The sequence below is a fragment of the Grampus griseus genome, assembly GCF_964374135.1.
Source record: "Grampus griseus genome assembly, chromosome: 2".
NCBI classification, from domain to species: domain Eukaryota; kingdom Metazoa; phylum Chordata; class Mammalia; order Artiodactyla; family Delphinidae; genus Grampus; species Grampus griseus.
This window is the reverse complement of record NC_139018.1, coordinates 162,616,188-162,636,693: the sequence shown is the minus strand read 5'-3', so window position 1 is coordinate 162,636,693 and position 20,506 is coordinate 162,616,188. Positions and strand designations below refer to the sequence as shown.

The 20,506-nt window shown below is 37.5% G+C and overlaps 1 protein-coding gene across 1 annotated transcript in view; it reads left to right on the top strand.

Moving 5' to 3' along the window:
* The window catches only part of NEBL (nebulette), a gene marked incomplete at its 5' end in the record, with an annotated part of 104,593 nt that overhangs the window by 24,764 nt on the left and 59,323 nt on the right, over positions 1–20,506 (top strand). Inside the window, 4 exons of the mRNA XM_082647565.1 lie at positions 6,586–6,687; positions 7,845–7,946; positions 16,590–16,703; positions 18,332–18,433. Coding sequence (XP_082503691.1) covers positions 6,586–6,687; positions 7,845–7,946; positions 16,590–16,703; positions 18,332–18,433 — 420 coding nt within the window. The remainder of the gene's footprint in view (positions 1–6,585; positions 6,688–7,844; positions 7,947–16,589; positions 16,704–18,331; positions 18,434–20,506) is intronic.

The following is a 20,506-nucleotide window of genomic DNA, read 5'->3' as shown; positions in this document are numbered from 1 at the left end:
ACCGTATGCTAACACACATATATGGAATCTAGAAAAATGGTACTGATGAGCCTAGTGGCAGGGCAGGAATAAAGACGCAGATGTAGGGAATGGCCTTGAGGACACGGGGTGAAGGGTAAGCTGGGACAAAGTGAGAGAGTAGCATTGACATATATACACTACCAAACGTAAAATACATAGCTAGTGGGAAGCTGCTGCATAGCACAGGGAGCTCAGCTCAGTGCTTTGTGACCACCTAGAGGGGTGGGTTAGGGAGGGTGGGAGGGAGGCTCAAGAGGGAGGAGATATGGGGATATATATATACTTATAGCTGATTCACTTTGTTGTGCAACAGAAACTAACACAACATTGTAAAAAAATTATACTCCAGTAAATATAAAAAAAAAACCTAATAAGCAGACAATTTCTGTTCCATCAGACAGAGAGAAATCTTAAGGATAAATCAGTTAAATGATACTGGAAAAACATTTGTGACTGTGATTCCGTGATGTGACTTAAAATAACAGCGCTTTTAGAATTTACTATTAAAATAGGTATGTTAGTATTTTGTTCATCTCTAAAGCAGAATAGTTAGTAATACCTATCCTGCTTTCTTCACAAGATTGTGGTGGTGATAAAATTAAATCATGTATAAGAAAACTTTTGTCAACTCTAAAATGCTTTTACAAACAATGATAATACTGCTAATAATGATAAACTGTTAGATACAGCTCTATATTTTACTCCACTGTTCAGAAAATTGAAAAACAGTTTTGTTTTCTGATGAATATCAGATCCTGCATTTACTTTTATTTCAAAGGTTTATATTTTCCTTTAAAAATAATATTTATGATTTAATGATTTAGTTGTTTTTTACATGCAGCAAACCCAAACAGAAATAAGTCTTATTAAGATAGAATTTCCAGTCCATGTGACTACCTGATGACACTTGGAAGGCTTCTCTAATGTAAGAGTTTATGACAAAAGAATTTCTTGAGGCTGACTGAACTGATGTTTTGAGATTATGACTGAATACAGTTTACACTGCTTACTTCTGTCCTACATACCTATCCTGTCTAGTTTCTTCTCACCAAGAATCATTTTAACCTTCACCAGAGTAGCAAAGGGAATGAATGAGTTCGGGGCCAGTTGGATTTGATTTCTTTTAGTCTGTCTGCTCACGTTGCCCTTAGCCTCACAGGTGTGTCTGTCTGTGGCTTCCATCCTGCCTGCCATCCCTCAGCTCTCAATCTTTGCATCTCCAAGTGCTTGAATTTCACTGTATGGACCATCATGGTGGAGGTTTTGCTTTTCTCTAGTTTATTAACTCACCTATTGAAGAATCTCAAATCACTGTTGTCTAAACATGAAGAGCTTTGCTGCAGAGCCACTGGGAATCCTTTGCTCAATGTGTCTGGCTGTACGTGAAGAATAAATGCAGCCATTTCACTTCCATTTTCAATATCTAATTGAAAGTTCCTCTTATTGGCCAAGTCCAACCGAGAACGATACAAGGAAGGGGATTCTGGATAACTAGTTCTAGCCTTGGGAGGGAGTGTTGATGGAGCCCAGTTGAGTACAGACAATCGAGCACAGCAAGGGAGGGGTAAGGATTTAAGAAATTAATGTGTTTAAAGTGTTTAGAACAGTGCCTGGCACGTGGCACACTCGGCATGACTGTAGGATACATGCAAAAGATGTGGCCTTATGAAACAGGAGTAGAAAGATTATAAGGGGAGAATAAGCTGAGATTAAAAGACAATGAAATGAGGTGAAAATACAACCTGAGGGAGAAAGTGAACGTGGTGAGATAAGGAAGAAATTCAATGACAGATTTTGATAGAATTAAAATCTTTTTTTTTTTACATCTTTATTGGAGTATAATTGCTTTACAATGGTGTGTTAGTTTCTGCTTAATAACAAAGTGAATCAGTTATACATACACATATGTTCCCATAGCTCTTCCCTCTTGCGTGTCCCTCCGTCCCACGATAGAATTAAAATCTTTAAAAAAAAGTGTAACTATAGTTGATTTGCAATATTGTGTTAGTTTCAGGTGATAAAATTAAAATCTTTATTGGAGGCAAAAAAGAACAGATTTGACACTGCAGAAAAACATACAAAATGGAGGCTGCATTTGGAGTTTCTAGGTTCAGTAACAGAAATCCATCTCATGTTAGCTCAAGTGAAAAACGGGAATTTATTGGTTTGGGTAACTGGGAAATTCAAGCTACCTTCAGGCATAACTGGCTCCAAAGGCCCCACAGTGTCACGAGGACCCTCCTTCTCTTCCCATCTATTGGCTCTGCTTGCTTCTGTATGACTTCACTTGCAGACAGACTCTGTCTAGGTGGTCTCAAGGCTGGTGTTTCCAAAATTAAATCATCCTCACAGCAACCGATCCCAGAGGAAAGGACAGCAGTTCTTTTTTCCCCCAGCCTCAGATCCATCAGTGACCCTGGCCTTGCTTGGTTATGTGTCTGCCCTCGATTTAATCATGGTTTCCCAAGGGTTGGGGTATCTGATTGGACAACCTGTCACATGGCCACTCCTGTGACTAAGCAGGAAGGCTGCTTTTGATGGCCCCGCTAGATCCCGTGGAGTGAGGGAGAGGCAGCTTCCAAATAAATAATGCTGCTAGGCAGATTTTTAAAAAATTAACACATGTCCACTACAAAGGAATAGTTTAGGAAAATGATCCAGATATGTGGAAAAGGGCAAGGAAGTAAATTCAGTGGGGAAAAAAAAGGCGGAAGGAAGAGTTCAAGCATGTACAGTAATAATTCTAGGTGCTCCTGAGGAAGAAACCATAACTAGTCTTTGTGAAAATATTATATACTACTAAAAAGATAAAGCAGTTTATCTTGAGTGCAAGACAAATGTATGAAAATGATAATGATTGTATTTTCCTGTATAGGACCTATAGTAGATAAGGATGAAACTTCACTGAAAGCTAAAATAAAAGATTTAAAGAAATGTAGAAATATACCTTCTCCTGTGAACAGACTGAAATCTTGTTGAGATATCATTTTTCCCTACGTTGTTTGGTAGGTTTAGTGCAATGCCCATTAAAATTCCATTTGTTTCCTATGTGGAACTTACTAGGATTATTCTAATGTTCATTAGTGAGAATAACTAGTTTAAAATTAAGAAAAAGTTTGAAATAGAAGAGTCATAAAGGGAACTTGGTTTAATGGATATAAATCGTTATAGTCATACATTTAAGAAATGTGTGAGTGAGACAGTGAATGTTAAGTCCTTAATATGGTAGTTGGTACATAATAAATGGCCTAAAATGACAATTATTATTACTGTTATTACTATTACTTCTCCTCTTTCTTCCCTCCCCCTTTCACTTCTCCTCCCTCCGCCTTCTTTTTCATTCTCTTACTCTGAGGACACGATAGGGAAGAAAACATTAAATAAAACGAGGCAAAATCAGTCATTGACCCTCAGGCCTGCACCTTTCCTGGGTTGATTTTCAGGAATTTTCAGAGATTTTCAGGAATCTCTGTCTTTCTTCTTATTCAAAACAGTTTTTTATAGAACACCATCTCGTCTTGAGAAGACTGCCTGGAGAATGGGGTCCCATCTGTCGTCGTTGTCTCAACACAGCGAGCATTTAGGGTTTGGATTATTCAGAAAAAAAGACTGTATGTGTGTTTGCCCTTCCTCTGACAAACCTCTCTTCCACTGTAACATTTTTATTCTTCCTCAGTTGTGACGGCCTGAGGAAGGGAGCAAACACATGTTGCAGACATTTGAGAAATGTCAGATGAGCTTCCCTTGGCCCTAAGTAACAGGTTAGGTGGAGGAAGATGCCTAATCTGCTCGGGTAACCTTGTTTCCGATGTTCAGACATCCTTGCAGCTAGCGAAAATCAGGAGCTTGCCGCTCTCCATGTCCCTCAGCGTAAGCCCCCGTTCCTGTGGGATGACCTCAAGCCTTGATATTCTGGGAGATCGGTAGAGACAGGCTCCTGGGCTTTTCTCCTGTGTGGCTCTGTGGTGTCCGCTTGTTTGAATGTGCAGCTCATGTCAATCTTAATATTTGTTTTGAGTCACATATGCTGGCCTCTAATTTGCAATTTACATGGATGATGGGGCCCTATTCATTGTCCCGCTCCCGCCGCCTTTGTGCTGTTCACCTCTCTTCACGCAGCCATTAGGCTGAACAGCATATAATTAGGTAACCCATGTAAAGCATAGATTTCTGAAAGGTTGCAGCTCTTTTCAAAAAGTAAGGGTTTACATTTTTACCCTCATTCTTTTCTAAACAAAAAGACATCCCCCCCTACGGCTTTCATCTGAATGTAGTAACTTAGAAACAGTTAGTCTTGTAGGTGGGTAATAATTTTGGTTTGTTTTCACCTGAGAGTCCGTTTTTGTTGACACAGTTTGTGTTTAACTTGGTGCAGGCTGAGGTTGATTGGCCATCGTTGGTAGATGAGTGCGTTGCTTTTTGAAACCAGCCAAAAGTGGCTTATTTTAAATCCCTGAAGATTTTAAACTCACCCAACAAAATAACTCAGTTTTCAGATTATTTTTGTTTCTTTTGCTACTGGTGTGCACAAAACCTACTTAAAATTGCTTAACGTAAAGCCTGTGAAAATGCAAGTAGTGAAGGAAACAGATGTTCTTGCCAAAATTACGCTAATTATATTTAAGCTGTGTTCACTTGTCAGACAGGTTCATGATTATAAACATAGTTTAAAAAGTAGTGGGTGGGGCTTCCCTGGTGGCGCAGTGGTTGAGAGTCCGCCTGCCGATGCAGGGGACATGGGTTCGTGCCCCGGTCCGGGAAGATCCCACATGCTGTGGAGCGGCTGGGCCCGTGAGCCATGGCCGCTGAGCCTGCGCGTCCAGAGCCTGTGCTCCACAACGGGAGAGGCCACAACAGTGAGAGGCCCGTGTACCACAAAAAAAAAAAAAAAAAAGTAGTGGGTGGTGAGGCCAATGCAAGCTCTTTTTTTAAAAAAAAAATTAATTAATTTATTTGGCTGCGTCAGGTCTTAGTTGTGGCACACGGGATCTAGGTTCCCTAACCAGGGATTGAACCCGGGCCCTCTGCATTGGGAGCGCGGAGCCTTAGCCACTGGACCACCAGGGAAGTCCCAGTGCAAGCTCTTAAATAGAAGTATATACACATATACTTCATTGAAATAAAATCATACAATGCATTAGGGATCCTATGAGAGTTTTAATGCATTATCGTTTCTTACACCTGATATTATTTTTGAAAGAAATAAAAATGTACCAATTTTTTTTAACGCTGCAACGTTGAAAGGAAAATAACAAGATACATTGATATTATCCAGAGCACTGATTCATAGTGGTCAACTGGGGAATTCATTAAAATGCAGATTCTTGGGCCCCATTTACCAAAATTCTGTTACAGAGGTTTGAGGATGGATCTCAGGAATCTAAAAATTTTAATAAGTACCCCAGATGATGCTATTGCAGAAAGCTTGCAGGCAACGTTAGAAATACTTGTTTTGTACAAATGCAATAATTGTGCATTTTGTATAGATGTTCAGTTGTACATTTCTGTGTTCTACCTTTTACATCTTGAAAAAGTGAAGATGGGTTTTAAAGGTGACTGTTACTACACGCTTTGCATTATACATTTAATAGAATCTAATGTAATGGACAAGTTGACTAGCCATCCACTGGTGAATTTGCCACATAGAACTCCATCTGGCAAATAGATAAATATTTCTTCAGCTCATGACCGATCTCAGGAAATAGAGAAGCAGGTAGGCAGTGAGATGTTTGCCCATCAGGGATTATATGAGTTGGCTTCTGGTCTCTCCTCTCATTTGTCAGTCAAGTTAATGTAAATGACCACTGTCATCTAAAGTATGTTTGGCAAAACTTATATATATTTTTCTCTTTAAATCTCTATTTTCCACACGTTGGTTTGATTGTATCTAATGTGTATTCAGAGGATGAATATTCCTTAATGTGGATCCTTTTATTGTTGGAGGATCAAGTCATTGCAGTGATATTTACTAGAATAAAACTATCAGTACCCATCACTAGGCCTCCCACATAAGGGACATTTGAAGAGTCCAATCAGAAAAGGAAGATAAAGGTGTGGTTGGGAGGGTGAAAAAGCTGGAGAGTTGCAGAGTTTCACATACCCTCACCCCAGGAAATGATTTTCCATATTCGTGTGCTGGAGCTTATCCTGTATCCCCTAGGGGTCAAGACTGTGTGGTAGACAAGTTAACGCCCTTGGTGAGGATATTCTGTATGTGACTGTGCACACATATACTTACACAGAATGACATGCTTATAAGGATGGTATATGTAAAATCTTATAAGATTGACTCTGTGCCAAGGTCTTGGGATTATATTTTTTATGTTGTATAAATTCAGTTCATATGCAATAATGTTAGTGAGGCGTTGGCATAGTAAAAAGAGAATATAGTTATCCAAATAAATGTGGCACATAAAAATTAAAAAAAAAAACAACTTAGGGTCAGTGGCTTTCTTAGAAGATTATGGCAAGGATAAACTGTGTTATGGACCTTAAGGCTAGCAGCTATATGAAACTACTCATTTCTGTTTTCTCTTTTTCAATCAAAACTGTCTCTTTGATCAGATTTTTTATAGGAAAGATGTGCAGGACACCCACGTGTATAGTGCGGAGCTTGACAGACCAGACATCAAGATGGCGACACAGATCTCCAAGATCATAAGCAATGTAATCTCTCTTTCTTATCTTGAGCAGAATTGATTTCTCATTTTTGCAGGAGACAAAGTGGCTTTGGTTGTTGGATGGTTAATTTAGTTAGTGAAATTAATCAATCTGAATTAATGGCATCTCAATTTTTTCATCTGAATTATCCATTTCACTATGTACATTATTTGGATATGTGCAGAAACTGATCAGACTTGACTTGACCATGGCTCTGTTGTCATGCTTTAAAAAAAAATAAGTACTATTCAGACATAAGATAACATTCAAATGTCTGAGCCTGAGAATCAAATTTGTCATTCGTCTGGTCCCATAGTATCTCTCACCTTGTCCCAAAGAACTTCACTTGGCCTTGTTTCCATCTTGTTGCTGTTAATTGTGCAGGTTCTCTTTGGTCAGCATTTACCAATGCACATTTCCTATACATCATGGCTGTTTTTTTCCTTTTTCTTTTTTTTTGCTGTACGCGAGCCTCTCACTGCTGTGGCCTCTCCCATTGCGGAGCACAGGCTCCGGACGCACAGGCTCAGCGGCCATGGCTCACGGGCCCAGCCGCTCCGCGGCATGTGGGATCTTCCCGGACCGGGGCACGAACCCGTGTCCCCTGCATCGGCAGGCGGACTCTCAACCAGTGCGCCACCAGGGAAGCCCATCATGCTTGTTTTTATCTTCCCTAAGACATCCTTCTTGGTTAATACCGTTTTACTTAAACATACCTTACATACTGATTAAAAATGATTACTTAACTTGAACCAAATATTTGAGTAACATAGGCTATACTCACCTTAAAAAATCAATAATTATTTACTAAATTCAACTGCATGTTAACCAAACAGTGTTAGATCAGTTCCTAAGACTAAACAAAGCCGGAAGACATCTGTATGCAGAATGCAGGGTCTCAATTATCTAGAAATTTCTCCTGGATAAAATAAACACAATGATGGTGATGACTGGATTCATGGACTCAAACTTAGTAATTATTTTACTACAAAAAAGTTGTTCTTATAAAATCAGTTCCTTCTTAGCAGTCAGCATTTTAGTATTTGGTGAGTTGTAAGGATCATTTTTTATGGACTGAGGGTCAATTTTATTTTGGCTATTATCAATGTAATTTTTCATTGGAAAGTAGAAATATTCAACATTCTCTTATCTATTCATTTTAGGCTGAATACAAGAAAGGGCAAGGAGTAATGAATAAAGAGCCCGCTGTAATTGGAAGACCAGATTTTGAACATGCTGTGGAAGCTTCTAAACTTTCTAGTCAAGTAAGAGTCTAGTGATGATTCCACAATGATTTTATTCAGAGATTTTGTTTCTAGCAGCACTGGAAGATATTTTACTCTAGGTAATGTCTTTAATTGCAAGAATACGTAAAGATAATGTTTCTGTAACCATGTCAGATAGGATTACAATAATTGTAAATTTCAGTAAGGGATAAAATAAGTCCAATTTTAAGCATAAAACTAAGTTTTCTTTTCTCCTGGCTCAAATTCTAACCTTTTTGTATGAGTTCAGCCATGTTGTCACATTTCCTAGGATTTCTAGAATTTAGCAAGAGTCATATCAATTAGATTAGAAGAAGAATTAAATTTCTATCTCTACACGCATACACAGAACTTTTAACTTAGTAAGAAAAATAGCAATTTTCTCAATTTTTAAATGTTTTAATCACAAAGTAAAAAAGAGGTAATGTGAATGAAGAGAACATTGAAATCATAAAAAGGATCTGGAAAAGTGTAAAGACATGCCATATCTTTGACTGAACGTCTCAATAGATAAAAATTTCAGTTTTCCCAAAATTAATATATAAATGTCATGCAATTTCAATTAGAATCCAACAGTTTTTTTGAAGTATGGGTAAATGATCTTAGAGTTTGAATGGAAAGGAAATGCCTGAGAATAGCCTTTAAAAGTATGAAAGTGAAGACCAGTGAAGGAGAACTTAAGTTGTGAGTTACCATAACATAGTATAAAACCACTGAAATTAAATCAATATGGGATTGATATAGTAAGAGATAAAATAATCAGTAGGATAGACTAGGGAATCCTGAAATAGGTTCCAATGTGTATAAGAATTTAATATATGATAAAAGTGTTGGTTCAAGTCAGTGGGAAAAAGTTGTATTAGTTAATAAACGGTGCTGACATAACTGGCCATCCATCTGGGTAAAAGTAAAATTGGACCTGAATCTTAAACCATCTACAAAATGAATTCCAGATGGATTAAAGATGTGAATGTAAACCAAAAAAATATTTTAAACCTTAAAAGAAAATCCAAGAGACTATATATACCACATAGGGATAACAGAGTTCTTAAAACTGGAGAACCAGAAGCTATAAAATAATAGTTAGACATGCTTGACTATATAAAAATTAACAACTCTTGTAATGGAAAAAGGTAACATTTGCAAAGTCAATGATAACAAACAGTAATTTTTATGCATGTGTAGTGTTTTCAACTTTGAAAATGTCCATTGCTCAACTTGCAAAAGTCTTAATTCGATTATACTTCAAAATGGAGAGATGTAAAAGAGGAAAGCTGTAAAATCTAACTGAAGATCATAAAATACTATCTGAAAAAATGAGAAGACCTACTATGTTCTTAGCTTTGGAGGGCCTGAGAAGGGCCGTGACTCCAAGCTCTTCTCAGCCCAAATAACACTCAATTGAAGAGCAGGGAATATTGGCACAGACCTGGCAACTCTTGCGGTATCGCTTTAGATTTTCTGACTTCTTACAATTTCAGCCTTTTCTGGGGGCAAAGAGTTCCTATCGGTTGTGTAGGAGAAGCGGCAGGTTCTATAAAAGCAGTACAATTTGGCTGAGTAATTAAGAAAATGGGCTGTGGACCTGGACCCTGAGTTCCTGGTCCTGCCGCCGGCTCACTGAGTGACTTTGGACAGATGGCTTAATTTCTCCATCTGCAGTTTCCTGGCCCGTAAAATGGCATGGCAGCAATACTGCTTCTTAGGGTTGTTGTGAGGATTAAATGAATTACTGGGAGCAGCTTAAAACACTGCCTGGCCCATAGAAACACTGCATCATTTCCCAGGAATAATTTTACTGTAGCTATTCAGAATAGTTTTCTACTCTGCATTTTTTACATGAATTCATGCACAAAATGAAGCAGAAATAGTTGACTGGTCCTTAGATTCTGGTCTTAAATTCATTCCTTTACAATCTTATTTGAGAGTCCTTAGAAGAAAATTTTAGTATTTGAGTTTTTATTTTCACATTTCAAATGCAGTCACCAAAAATCCTACCATTTGATCCTACCTGGGTTCTTAGGCAGACTTAAAAAAAAAAAAAATCTCAAATCATTTAATAACTGAATTATCAGATGCCTAAGCAGATTGTAATTTGCAAGTTACATTATATCTGTCATCTTTGTTTTTTTATGACATTTTTGCTGATCTCACAGTGTACAAACCCATTAGAAAAGGGAAAAACTGGGCAGATGAATATATAGGACTTCTGGAATGAACTGGGTATGTTCATTTGTATTTTCAGGTGCATTGATTAGAAATAAAGGCAGAAAGTGTAGTTTCTTATTTTTATTGACAACTTTGGAGATCATGTATTCTCTTGCTCCTAAGCTAATGAGATTGTGAATATAGGAGCCCACGAAGGCAAGTAGATACGTAGAAGGGAAATAATTTAGGAATGCAGTAAGCTGGGAAGCTAGGGGCAGGATGCAAGATGCAGAACAGAAAGAGTAAGAGAGCACCCGGATTGTGAGAGGGAAGGCGATGACGGGGCAGTGCCCATGGTGTGGAGAGATAAGACACCCCAGATGAATAGACAGAAAGAGAAAGTGAGAGGCACAATTCCCCCATTTTACCTGGAAATTGAGCTCTGTGGGATTGAACCCGGAAAAAGTAATGGAAACAAAACTCTTCCTATGTTAACTTGTACAATAGCTTTGCTCCCATAGTTGTAAAGTCTAGGAGGCACATAAAATTATGGTCAAGTAATTAAAAGAAAATCAGTGAAAAGTGAAAGTGAAATCTCATGTGCTAAGATAAAGAGATGGGTGTATTTATAAGTATCTCAGATATCAGGGCAGTAATTATTGAAGTCATCATCTTAAAAAAGTTCTTCTAAGAGTTGGTTATTTTGTTTTCATATTCACAGGTCATCTTAATTTATGAATTCGAATTTGTCTATGTGATGAATGGAATTCCTTTAGTTTTATAATATCAAAGAAAATTTTGTATTTATAGTAATTAGTGTTTCTTCTAAAATTGCATTTGATGTATTGGTAAGAGAGGGTTTTAAACCTAAAATTACTAATCCGATTGATGTTAAAATTTAATAGTAAGTATTGTCCTTAACTTGTAAAGGGGTATTAACTGGTTTGGAGAATATCCCGTTCTCCCTTCTGGGCAAGCAATCTCCCTTCCAACCTCCTTCCACCCCACTTCTGGCTTAAATGTCACGTCTTTGACTTGCTGATTTAAATTATATTGCTCTGTTCCCCTTTATTCTGTTTTTCTTTATAGTTCTTAACACATGTATATTAGTCATATGAATGTATATGTGTGTGTTTTAAACATCTGTTCTCTACCACTCAGCAGGCTCTGTGGGGACAGGGTTTAACGGCGTTCATGGCACAGATTAGGCTTTCAAGCATTACATAGAGACTGATTAAACAAATTTCTCTAGATCATTCACATTTGGTTCAAAGTCAGTAAGGTATTATTTTATTATGAAAATGAGGACAGAGTATATTTGGGGTAAAATTCAGACTTAAACACATCGATTTTATGATGAATTCTACATAAAAATCCGCTCTTACTCTCTTCCTCAACAGCTTTTAGTTCAGTTTCATCCAAAATTGGAGGGCATTGATGCCCATGGATGTGTGGCATTGTGTTGTTGTTTACTTTTCACTTTCCCTGATAATCAAGTGCACTTATCCAGTTTTCCACTTCTTTCCTGGCATGTGTTTCTATGACTATGATGAAAGGTTTTCGTTCAGGGTCTGCTTTTTGCCTGCTTTTCTGGCACTTTGTGAAACCGAGCCACAGGTGATGTCACCAAGCCCAGCACTCCTTGTGCTGAAAGCTTGAACTACGGAGATCGGAAGCCAGGCTTTGACTCTTGAAACACAGCCCTGTTCAGATGCGGTTATGAGGAACTAGCTTAAGTTCTGTCATTGCGGTTGAACAGTTCTAGTGTTTTTCTGTAGTGTGTACCTCTGAAAGTTCTGCTAAGTCTGTTAAAATTCTTTATAAAAGCTTTTAGGAGTTTCAGCCCATATACCTAACCTATATTTTTTAAAAAGTTGGTAGTCATTAACTTTTAGATATGATATTCATAATGTGAGTAAAATCAGTCACAGGTATAACTTTTCATTTGTTTCCAGTGATTGATTTAGGTGTAAGGGGTAACACTGTGCCTTAAAACCATAGCAAAGTCACCCAACACCTATTTCCTCTTGTCTCAAATGGTCTTAAAACTGGAAGGAAGATGCTTTGTTCCATGCTTGAGTCACCCATTATAATGAAAGGAAAGCATTACCCTGATCCCTTAGCAGAAGCGAGTGTGCGTGAGCAGGTGGACACTCAGATGTGTGAACTGTGGGTTAAAAGTAGGATAGAATGTTCGGTGTGTATGTGAAGTTAGTGAGTGAACCAGTGAGTGAACCAAACTACTTGGCTATTTTCTTAGTTCATTTATGTGCAAACCTTACAGCAAGATAAGAAACAGTTGGTATCAGTGTCTGGTAAATATACTTTTTATGTAATTCAGTTATTTTACTTTCTGGTTAATTAATGAGGGAAATTCTTGCATTTTTGTTCTTTAGGTATCTTTTAAATCAGATCACACGGAGTTCTGAAGGTTAAAATAAGATAAATTTCACAACACTTCGCTTATTATTAAACTCATTAGAAGTACATGAATGACAGATATACTTTAAATAATTAATCTCATGCTACAGAAATAACCTGGAAAGGTTAGACAGCATTTTAAAATTCAAATTTTAGGGTGTGTAGCCCAATGCATAACGGTGGTAGAAATCTTTAAGAATAAAGTTCTCATAAAGATCTATTACACGGCTATTGCAAAATTTGGAGACACCATGAAAGTTACCTGGTCCTGCTTTTCAATGAAACAATCCCTTCTCAGTGTAATCCATCCACTTATTCATTCAAACAAAACAGTTACTGAACCAGATATTACATGCCAGACACTATGCTTGGGGGTTAGATTTTCAAGGGTGAACAGAACAGATATAGCCCATGCCTTCACCAAGCTCAGGGTCTAATGGGGAAGACCAACACCAGAGACAGTTTTGCAGGTAATTGCAGCAATGTGTGATGAGTGACCAGGTAGATTTGGGGTGCTTCAAAAATATATCAGCAGTAAATATTATAGTTTAGAGGGTCAGAGAGGGCTTTCAGAAAGAAGTTACATTTGGGCAGATGCAAGATGTGTAGAAATTTTTCAGGTGAACATTGGGAGGAGGTAGGAAGCAGTGATTTGAAGCAGGAAAGCAGAAGGGGAAAACAGAACTGGAAAGCTGTCCCACTGGTGGGCGGCTCAGCTGATAGAACATTTTCCTTATAACCAGCAGAAATCTCGTTGGCTACAACTCCTACCCATCAATACGAGCTTTACCTTTTGTACTAGAACAAATGCTATTTTTCTGTTTTTGCAAATGTTTGAAGACAGTTACCGCCTGATTCCCAAATCTCTTCAGTATAGAACTCTTCAGCATAATAAGTGATGTAGAGTATGCGTTAGATAAATAATTCTTGAATGAATGAGTAAAAGTCTGGCAGGAACTATAAAGTATGATACAGATGTAATATGTTATTTTTATATCTATTGTTTTTCATTTCCTTTTGCATTTTTTTCTTCCTAATAGGATGTTGTTCAAACCAATTTATCAATGACTGTGGAGGGTGTGTGTTGGGGGAACAGACTTGGGAAATTAGAGAAGTATTATATATAGTTCCAACACCTCCCTCAGGGTATGACTCATTCTGAGTCCTAATAGAGAGTTGATTGCTTATCATTTTCCCTTTAATTTATATGTTTCTTTAATAAACATATATTAAGTGCCAAATCCATTCAAAGCACTAGTGTGTCAGGCACTAGGGATACAAAAATGAATAAAAATCTACTTCTTGCTCACTGTCTAATGGGAGAGCAGACATACACAGATAATTCAAATATGTCCAAAACTTAGAAAATAGTCTAACCTTATATTTCCAGGGAAAACTCACCTTTAATAATAGGTTAGTATTACTAAAAGTGTGTCTTGTAAAACGTCAGGTGAAAAAATGCAGGGTTCTGTTTGTATTGAAGTATTTAAATCTAGTCAATTAATCCAGCTGAGCAGTGCTGGCTTCCATCAAGTTTTCTTTCAATTATTCATATTCTTCAACCTCGGACATCGTGAGTGTCTTAGTTATGTATCAGCTAAATGGCAAAAATAGGTCATATCATCCTTGAGCACGGAGAGCCCATCAGACTGCCTTTGTACCCCCTGTAGTTCTCAGCACAGTTACACTAGGAGCAGACACAACACGGAGGGGGGTGTTACTTGGAAATTAATCTGACGCAGAGGGGACAGCATACGGAAGGCCAGAGAGGGGCACATGCTGCATGTTCAAGGAACTTCAGAACACGAGGATGGCCAGAGGACAGAAATTAAAGGGGAGATTGGAGAGCTGGGAATGCCAGGTCCCACTGAACCTTGTAGCCATGTCTGGGATCCTGGTCTTCATGCTAAGCCCAATAAGAAGTGAGTTTAAGCATGTATGTGACTTGATCAGGTTTGCTTTTGGAAGACATTACTGACTCCAAGCCTGATGGAGTGTGTCAGGGTCATATCAGCATTCCCAACCTCAGGTAGGAACTCATCCTAACTCATAGTAGGAACCCAGTGCAGGCTCAACGTTTAATGAATAGAGGAAGGAAGGAATCATTACAGTGTAGACTGATTATTGTTTTTCAGAAATTATGCATTTACTTGGAAAGAGTAAATGCTGCCAGGTTATCTAACAGATGAGAATGTGTCAGGTTAATTTCCAAGTAACACTTCCTTCCATGTTGCCTCTGGGCTTAGTGTAATTGTGCTGGGAACCCCAGGGGTGGGTAAAAAGACAGTATGGTGGGCTTTCTGTGCTCAAGTTTTGCCTTTTAGCTAATACATAACTAAGATACTCATGGTGCCTGAGGTTGGGAACTGTGAATAACTGACAGGAAATGATGCAAGCCCGTGTTACATAGCAGAATCAGTTGATTAGATGGAAACAGCTACGGGCTGAGAGTGTTCACGGCCCTGTGGCATCAGGCAGCATGTTTTCCTCAGTAGGTGGAAAGTGTTGGTGAATCTGGCTGAATCAGGAGTGCCATTCTAGGGAAAGTCAGTTCAGAGAATCTACTATCATCATTAAGTGAATACCTTTCAGGCACTAAAACCTAGAAGAGACAAAAACACAGCTAAGAATACTGTGGAAAATGCCACAGCAGAGGAGTGCTGAGGAGTGGCATTGTGTGTTTAGGGGAGGACCAGGTAGGGAGACTCTTGGCTTTGGTGCCAGCTACTGTGGAAAGTAGTAAAGGAGGTCTAAATTTATTCCATTGGTGATGTTGGCCCTGATTTCAAGATAAAATAATTTTCAAAAATCAAAGTTTTTCTTGTTTTAGGGAGACCTTGCCTGTTAATTAGAATGAATGACATTTTGCTTGGATTTATAAGGTAAACTGAGTATCAGAAGTTATTATTAGCAAATGGAACTGCAACAGAAGATGTTCCCTGTGAACCATCTTGACATATTTTCCAAATGTGTTCCCACCAGGGTTTTCACAAGCTCCCACTCGTAGGTACGCGGCATGTGTCCCTGAGGGAGACCATCCCCCAATACACACTAGATTAAAAGAGGTAACATGAGCCATTCCCAAACTGCTTTTTTGTAAAGGTTTCTGCAAGGCAGAGCTTAGGATGTAGAATACAGGTGCAGTCTGAATGTTGTAAGAAAACAAAATAGTGTAAGAATCATTATATAATAAAGAATATTACAAGAAGACAAAAGAGCTTACTTTTGCTTTTAAGATTTGTGCATCCTTTCCTGCCTACAGGAATAAAAGCGGATGTGAAATGAGACTAGCTATTTTTGTTTTATTTTTGTAAAGAATTTGTATATATATTCTAATTAATTATCATAACATACATTCACATATTTCTCTATTCATGGAGAAAAATATAGTTCTACACGGTAAGTTGATAATCCTTCTTTTGGTTGCCTTAAGACTACTTAAAAAAAAAAAATCCACAGTGAAGATTGGAGATGGTTCTGCCACTGAATACAATTGTGGAGTTAAAGCAGAGAAATGAAAAATGACATTAAATAGACCCAGGATGTTTCAGAAAATGTAATCCCTAACAATGAGGTTTTGAACAAATGGGAAATGATGAGAAAAGCCATGGTATGAGCTATGTCCTGCATTTGGAATAATTCTCTTAGGAAAATTAATATTCAAATTCTGAGATTTAGGACCCATTTTCTAAATGTGGTAGATGTTAAGACATTTGTGGTCTTGATTTCTAACTGATCATAAATGTTAGGAATGCAGAAGTGGAAACTGACATTTAAAAATCCCCAGATTTTAGTATATAATTCTTGTTAATAGGATTTGAGTTCATGCCTAATTGCATTTATGATCCATGTTCAAGTAGAGGTGTTTTTTAATTTAAAAAAACCCTTTATGCCTAATTAAGCTTTATACGGGGGTGGGGGAGTGTGGGAGGAAATACCAGGAATTTAAACTTTTGCTATCATACATTTTTAAGGTAGCTTTTATCTGATCTAATTAAAAATCAAACATGTTACTTTGAAAGCTTAAAGGTAAATGTGCTATTTAATTTATCCTTTTTGTTTCTTTTATGGAAGGTTAAATACAAAGAAAAATTTGATAATGAAATGAAGGATAAGAAACATCATTACAATCCTCTTGAAAGTGCTTCTTTTAGGCAAAGTCAGCTGGCCACTGCCCTGGCGAGTAATGTAAGTTACTTTCTGCCTCCTGACTTGTAATTCACAGAAGATTATTTTCAGTATATTTTGATTCTTGTTTTGTCGGACTTGGCTGTGTGGTACTTGTGATACTTAATCAAGATCATGTCATTTCCAAATAATTTTAGAAAAAGCTGAAGCATATTTTCCTGAAGCTTTTCTGAGAAAAATTTCATATGGTAATTTACTATTAATGGTTACTGATTACTAACTAATTAATAAGTAGGAACAATATTGCTAATAAAACTAGTATAGCCGATCAAGAATAGAAATAGATTATATAGTTTTTCAGAAAAGTAGTGTGTCGTATCATAAATTAGTGATTATGACAATAGTTCACTCATGTAATTATGCATGAAATTGTGCATATTGTAAAGTATACCTGGTGCATAGTAGTTTATCATAAGGAAATTTCCAGAAATTGTACTTGAGATGGCTTACAATTTCTTTCTTATCCCTTATGTAAATTCTGTGAAATACCTCTTCGTAAGTTTTGTTTTCATTTCATGTCTTTAAAAATAAAGTTTCAATTTATAAGAAAAGATGTCTTAATTTTTTATGAGAATTAGGAAGAATATGAAAAAAGAAACATGGAAAGAAATCAATTACTTTGCTATAATTAAATGATGTATAGAGTACCTTTTTAAATGTTAAGTTTGACTATTGTTGAACTGTTGCTTTGTTAGAGCATTTAAACCTTTCAACTCCTGTCGTATCCTTGGGACTTGGTATATTTTATTTTCATTAATGGTTAGAAGGTATTGTAATTTGTGTTCATTACCCAGCTTTTGTTACCAGCAATTGAATTAGGTGTTTCTGTCTTTTAGGACCTTTGGGAATATCATAATGATTTATTTTTCTTATTTGATTATTTTTGTGTGTATACAAATGTAAAGCAAATAGAGTTGGGATATACTTAAAGGAACCTAGAGCACAGTACTGAAAGCTCAAGGTTTAGAATCAATTGCCTGGATTTGAATCTTGCTCCACCACTTAATATTATGCTTTCATCTTGGTGCCTCAGTTTCCTCATCTGTAAAATGGGGATATTTAAAGTATTTACCTACTAGGATTGTGGAGATTACTTAATACATATAAAGTGTTTAAACAGAAAAGTTTTTACTTGTTTACTTACACAGTAAGTGCTTGATGTTTTCTATTATTAACATTTTATTATTATTATTACTAATATTATTATGTTTCCAAAGCAACTGATTAAAGAGAAAAGAAACATTCTATATAGTAATAGGATGAAAACCACCAGAAGCTCTAAGATAGACACAAAATATAATAGAAAGATGGTGGTAATTTCTAAAGAGTAAAGTTTCTATTTTCTTCATTTTCTGCAAGCAGAATTTCTGTTAAAGTTACTTGATTCTGTTAACATCACCCTTTCTGACCAAGTAAACAAAAGGAGTTACCAAAATATTTTCAAGTCCCTGTAGTTTTCTTTTATCCATTCCGTAGTAAATGAGCACCATCTAGTGGCTCCTTGTAAATTCATTTGTCAATTTCCCGTTAAATAATACTTTGTTGTGTTTAAAATAATAATGGCCATAATGCAAAAGCGTAATATTTTCTTCTCCTAGATGGTATTTTGTTCCATGTTATTTTCATAGGTGAAGTACAAGAAAGACATTCAAAATATGCATGATCCAGTTTCAGATCTCCCAAACTTGTTTTTAAACCACGCTTTGAAAACCAGCAAAATGCTCAGCGGAGTAAGTGGTCGTTTGTTGACAACTGTAGGTGTGTGTCTCTGGAGCCGATGTGTCTGCAGTGCTCATGAGCGCACCTGCTTCCTTAGGCGACCCGGCCTTCACTCCTCCCTCAGTAACTCACTTAATGAAAACTAGTGTCTTGCTTAAATTCCCACCCAGGCTGTCGCTTTACAAAGCTAGCTCTTTAATATCTCTTGAATACAAACTTTCTTGTTGAACAGCTACCCTTCCAAGTGTTTGTACGAGCGTCCTTTCTGTCTTTCTCCTTCCCCTTTCTTTCTCTGTAGTAGATTGAAGCCACTTGGAAGTCAGGGATCTTTTATTTTGTACAGGCCAGAGCAGAGTGTCTGGTATTCAGTAAGTAGCATAAAAGTTATCTTAGTCTAAATTATATCTTCTCTAAAAATAAATATCAAGGGTGTTTGTGTTGATGCTATACTTTTACTCGTATGAAGGTTTCGATGTTTTCTTCAGCACAACTAGGAGGAGAGGGTGATTTCCTCATGTCCTGATGAAAATATCTGTGTCCACTGCCAAGTGGTCCATTCCCTCAGAGCTCAGCTCCTACATGCTGTTTCCAGCACGCAGTGCGTCTGAACCCTGACTTCACTGGCTCTCATTCCTGATGACCCTGGCTCACCTGTGCCTGTATTTCCTACATCTCAGAATAGCCCACGGTGATGATGAACTCTAATTTGACCTCAAGTTATTTCTATGCCTATTTTAATAATTACTCAAAAATTATCCAAATTTATCATATATCTGCTTTGGATCAGGCACAGATTTGATGGAAAAGTATTGATATGTTGGCAAAGAATGTGAAAAAGCGAAAACAGTCATCTTCAAGAGATGTACCCATGGTCATGCATGAGAAAAATCTGTAGTCAAAACCTGGTTCCCAAACCATTAAATAATGAGGTAACAGCTTCAGTTCAGGTTAAAAATGTCTACACTTGGCTTTGATATATTGAAACTTCTGTTCATTACTTTGTAATCCTCTTTTCTTCTTGAAATGTAATCTGCGTGTAAATAATTTGTATTCACGGAGATTAATTAATTAATTAATTATCACTGGTCTCTGGAGGAAAAGCAGTCCATTATTCTTTCCTGTCTGTTGAGCAGGGATGAAGGTTGGGAGACTGTCAGGCACAGAATTAGACTCAGTCCCTGGATGCTTAATTCATGCTGTCCTGCCATTTCAATGCTTATCCCCTGCTCCTCTGCACACATGCCTCTGTTCCTTGAGTGGCTCTGTTTCAGTTATACATTTTCTGCCACGACTCATAGGTATGCTTCTAAAAATCAATATGTTTCTGTGCTCTGAGCCTCTGCTTTCTTTATGTTTAGTCTTTGCTCATCCAGTTTGATCATTGCAGTAGCATTTGACCTGGGACTCTTTCTCATCCCTATTTCGGTTAACTTTCCTTAGGACACAAGGTTTCATGTGTAAATAAGCCAACAAAAATATCATGGTGGTAATTCAAAAATTTGGTAGCTAGAAAAAAGGCATGCCACTCATAGGCAATATTTCTTTTTAAAAATATTGACCTCGGGCTTCCATGGTGGTGCAGTGGTTGAGAGTCCGCCTGCCGATGCAGGGGACACGGGTTCGTGCCCCAGTCCAGGAAGATCCCACATGCCGCGGAGCGGCTGGGCCCGTGAGCCATGGCCGCTGAGCCTGCGCGTCCGGAGCCTGTGCTCCGCAGCGGGAGAGGCCACAACGGTGAGAGGCCCGTGTACCGCAAAAAAAAAAAAAAAATTGACCTTTATTTTATAATAGTGGTGAAAAGCAATAATAGTAATTGTTTCTATTTTCTCTTCAACAGAGAAAACCCACCAAATTTGTATATTCCACTTGTTTTATATACCACTTATAAAGTTTAAACCTTCATTCGGGTTGCTTTTGCCTGGATTATAGATTTTTTTCCTGTTCAGTCATAGAATTGTGACTGAACAGTTACTTCATGGAAGAGAAAGTTTGAGCCAAAAAAGGTGTTACTCTGAAGTTTCTACTTATTAAAGTTGCACGATGTTACACTGGCTCGAATTTATTGTACATCAGAATTGCCTTCT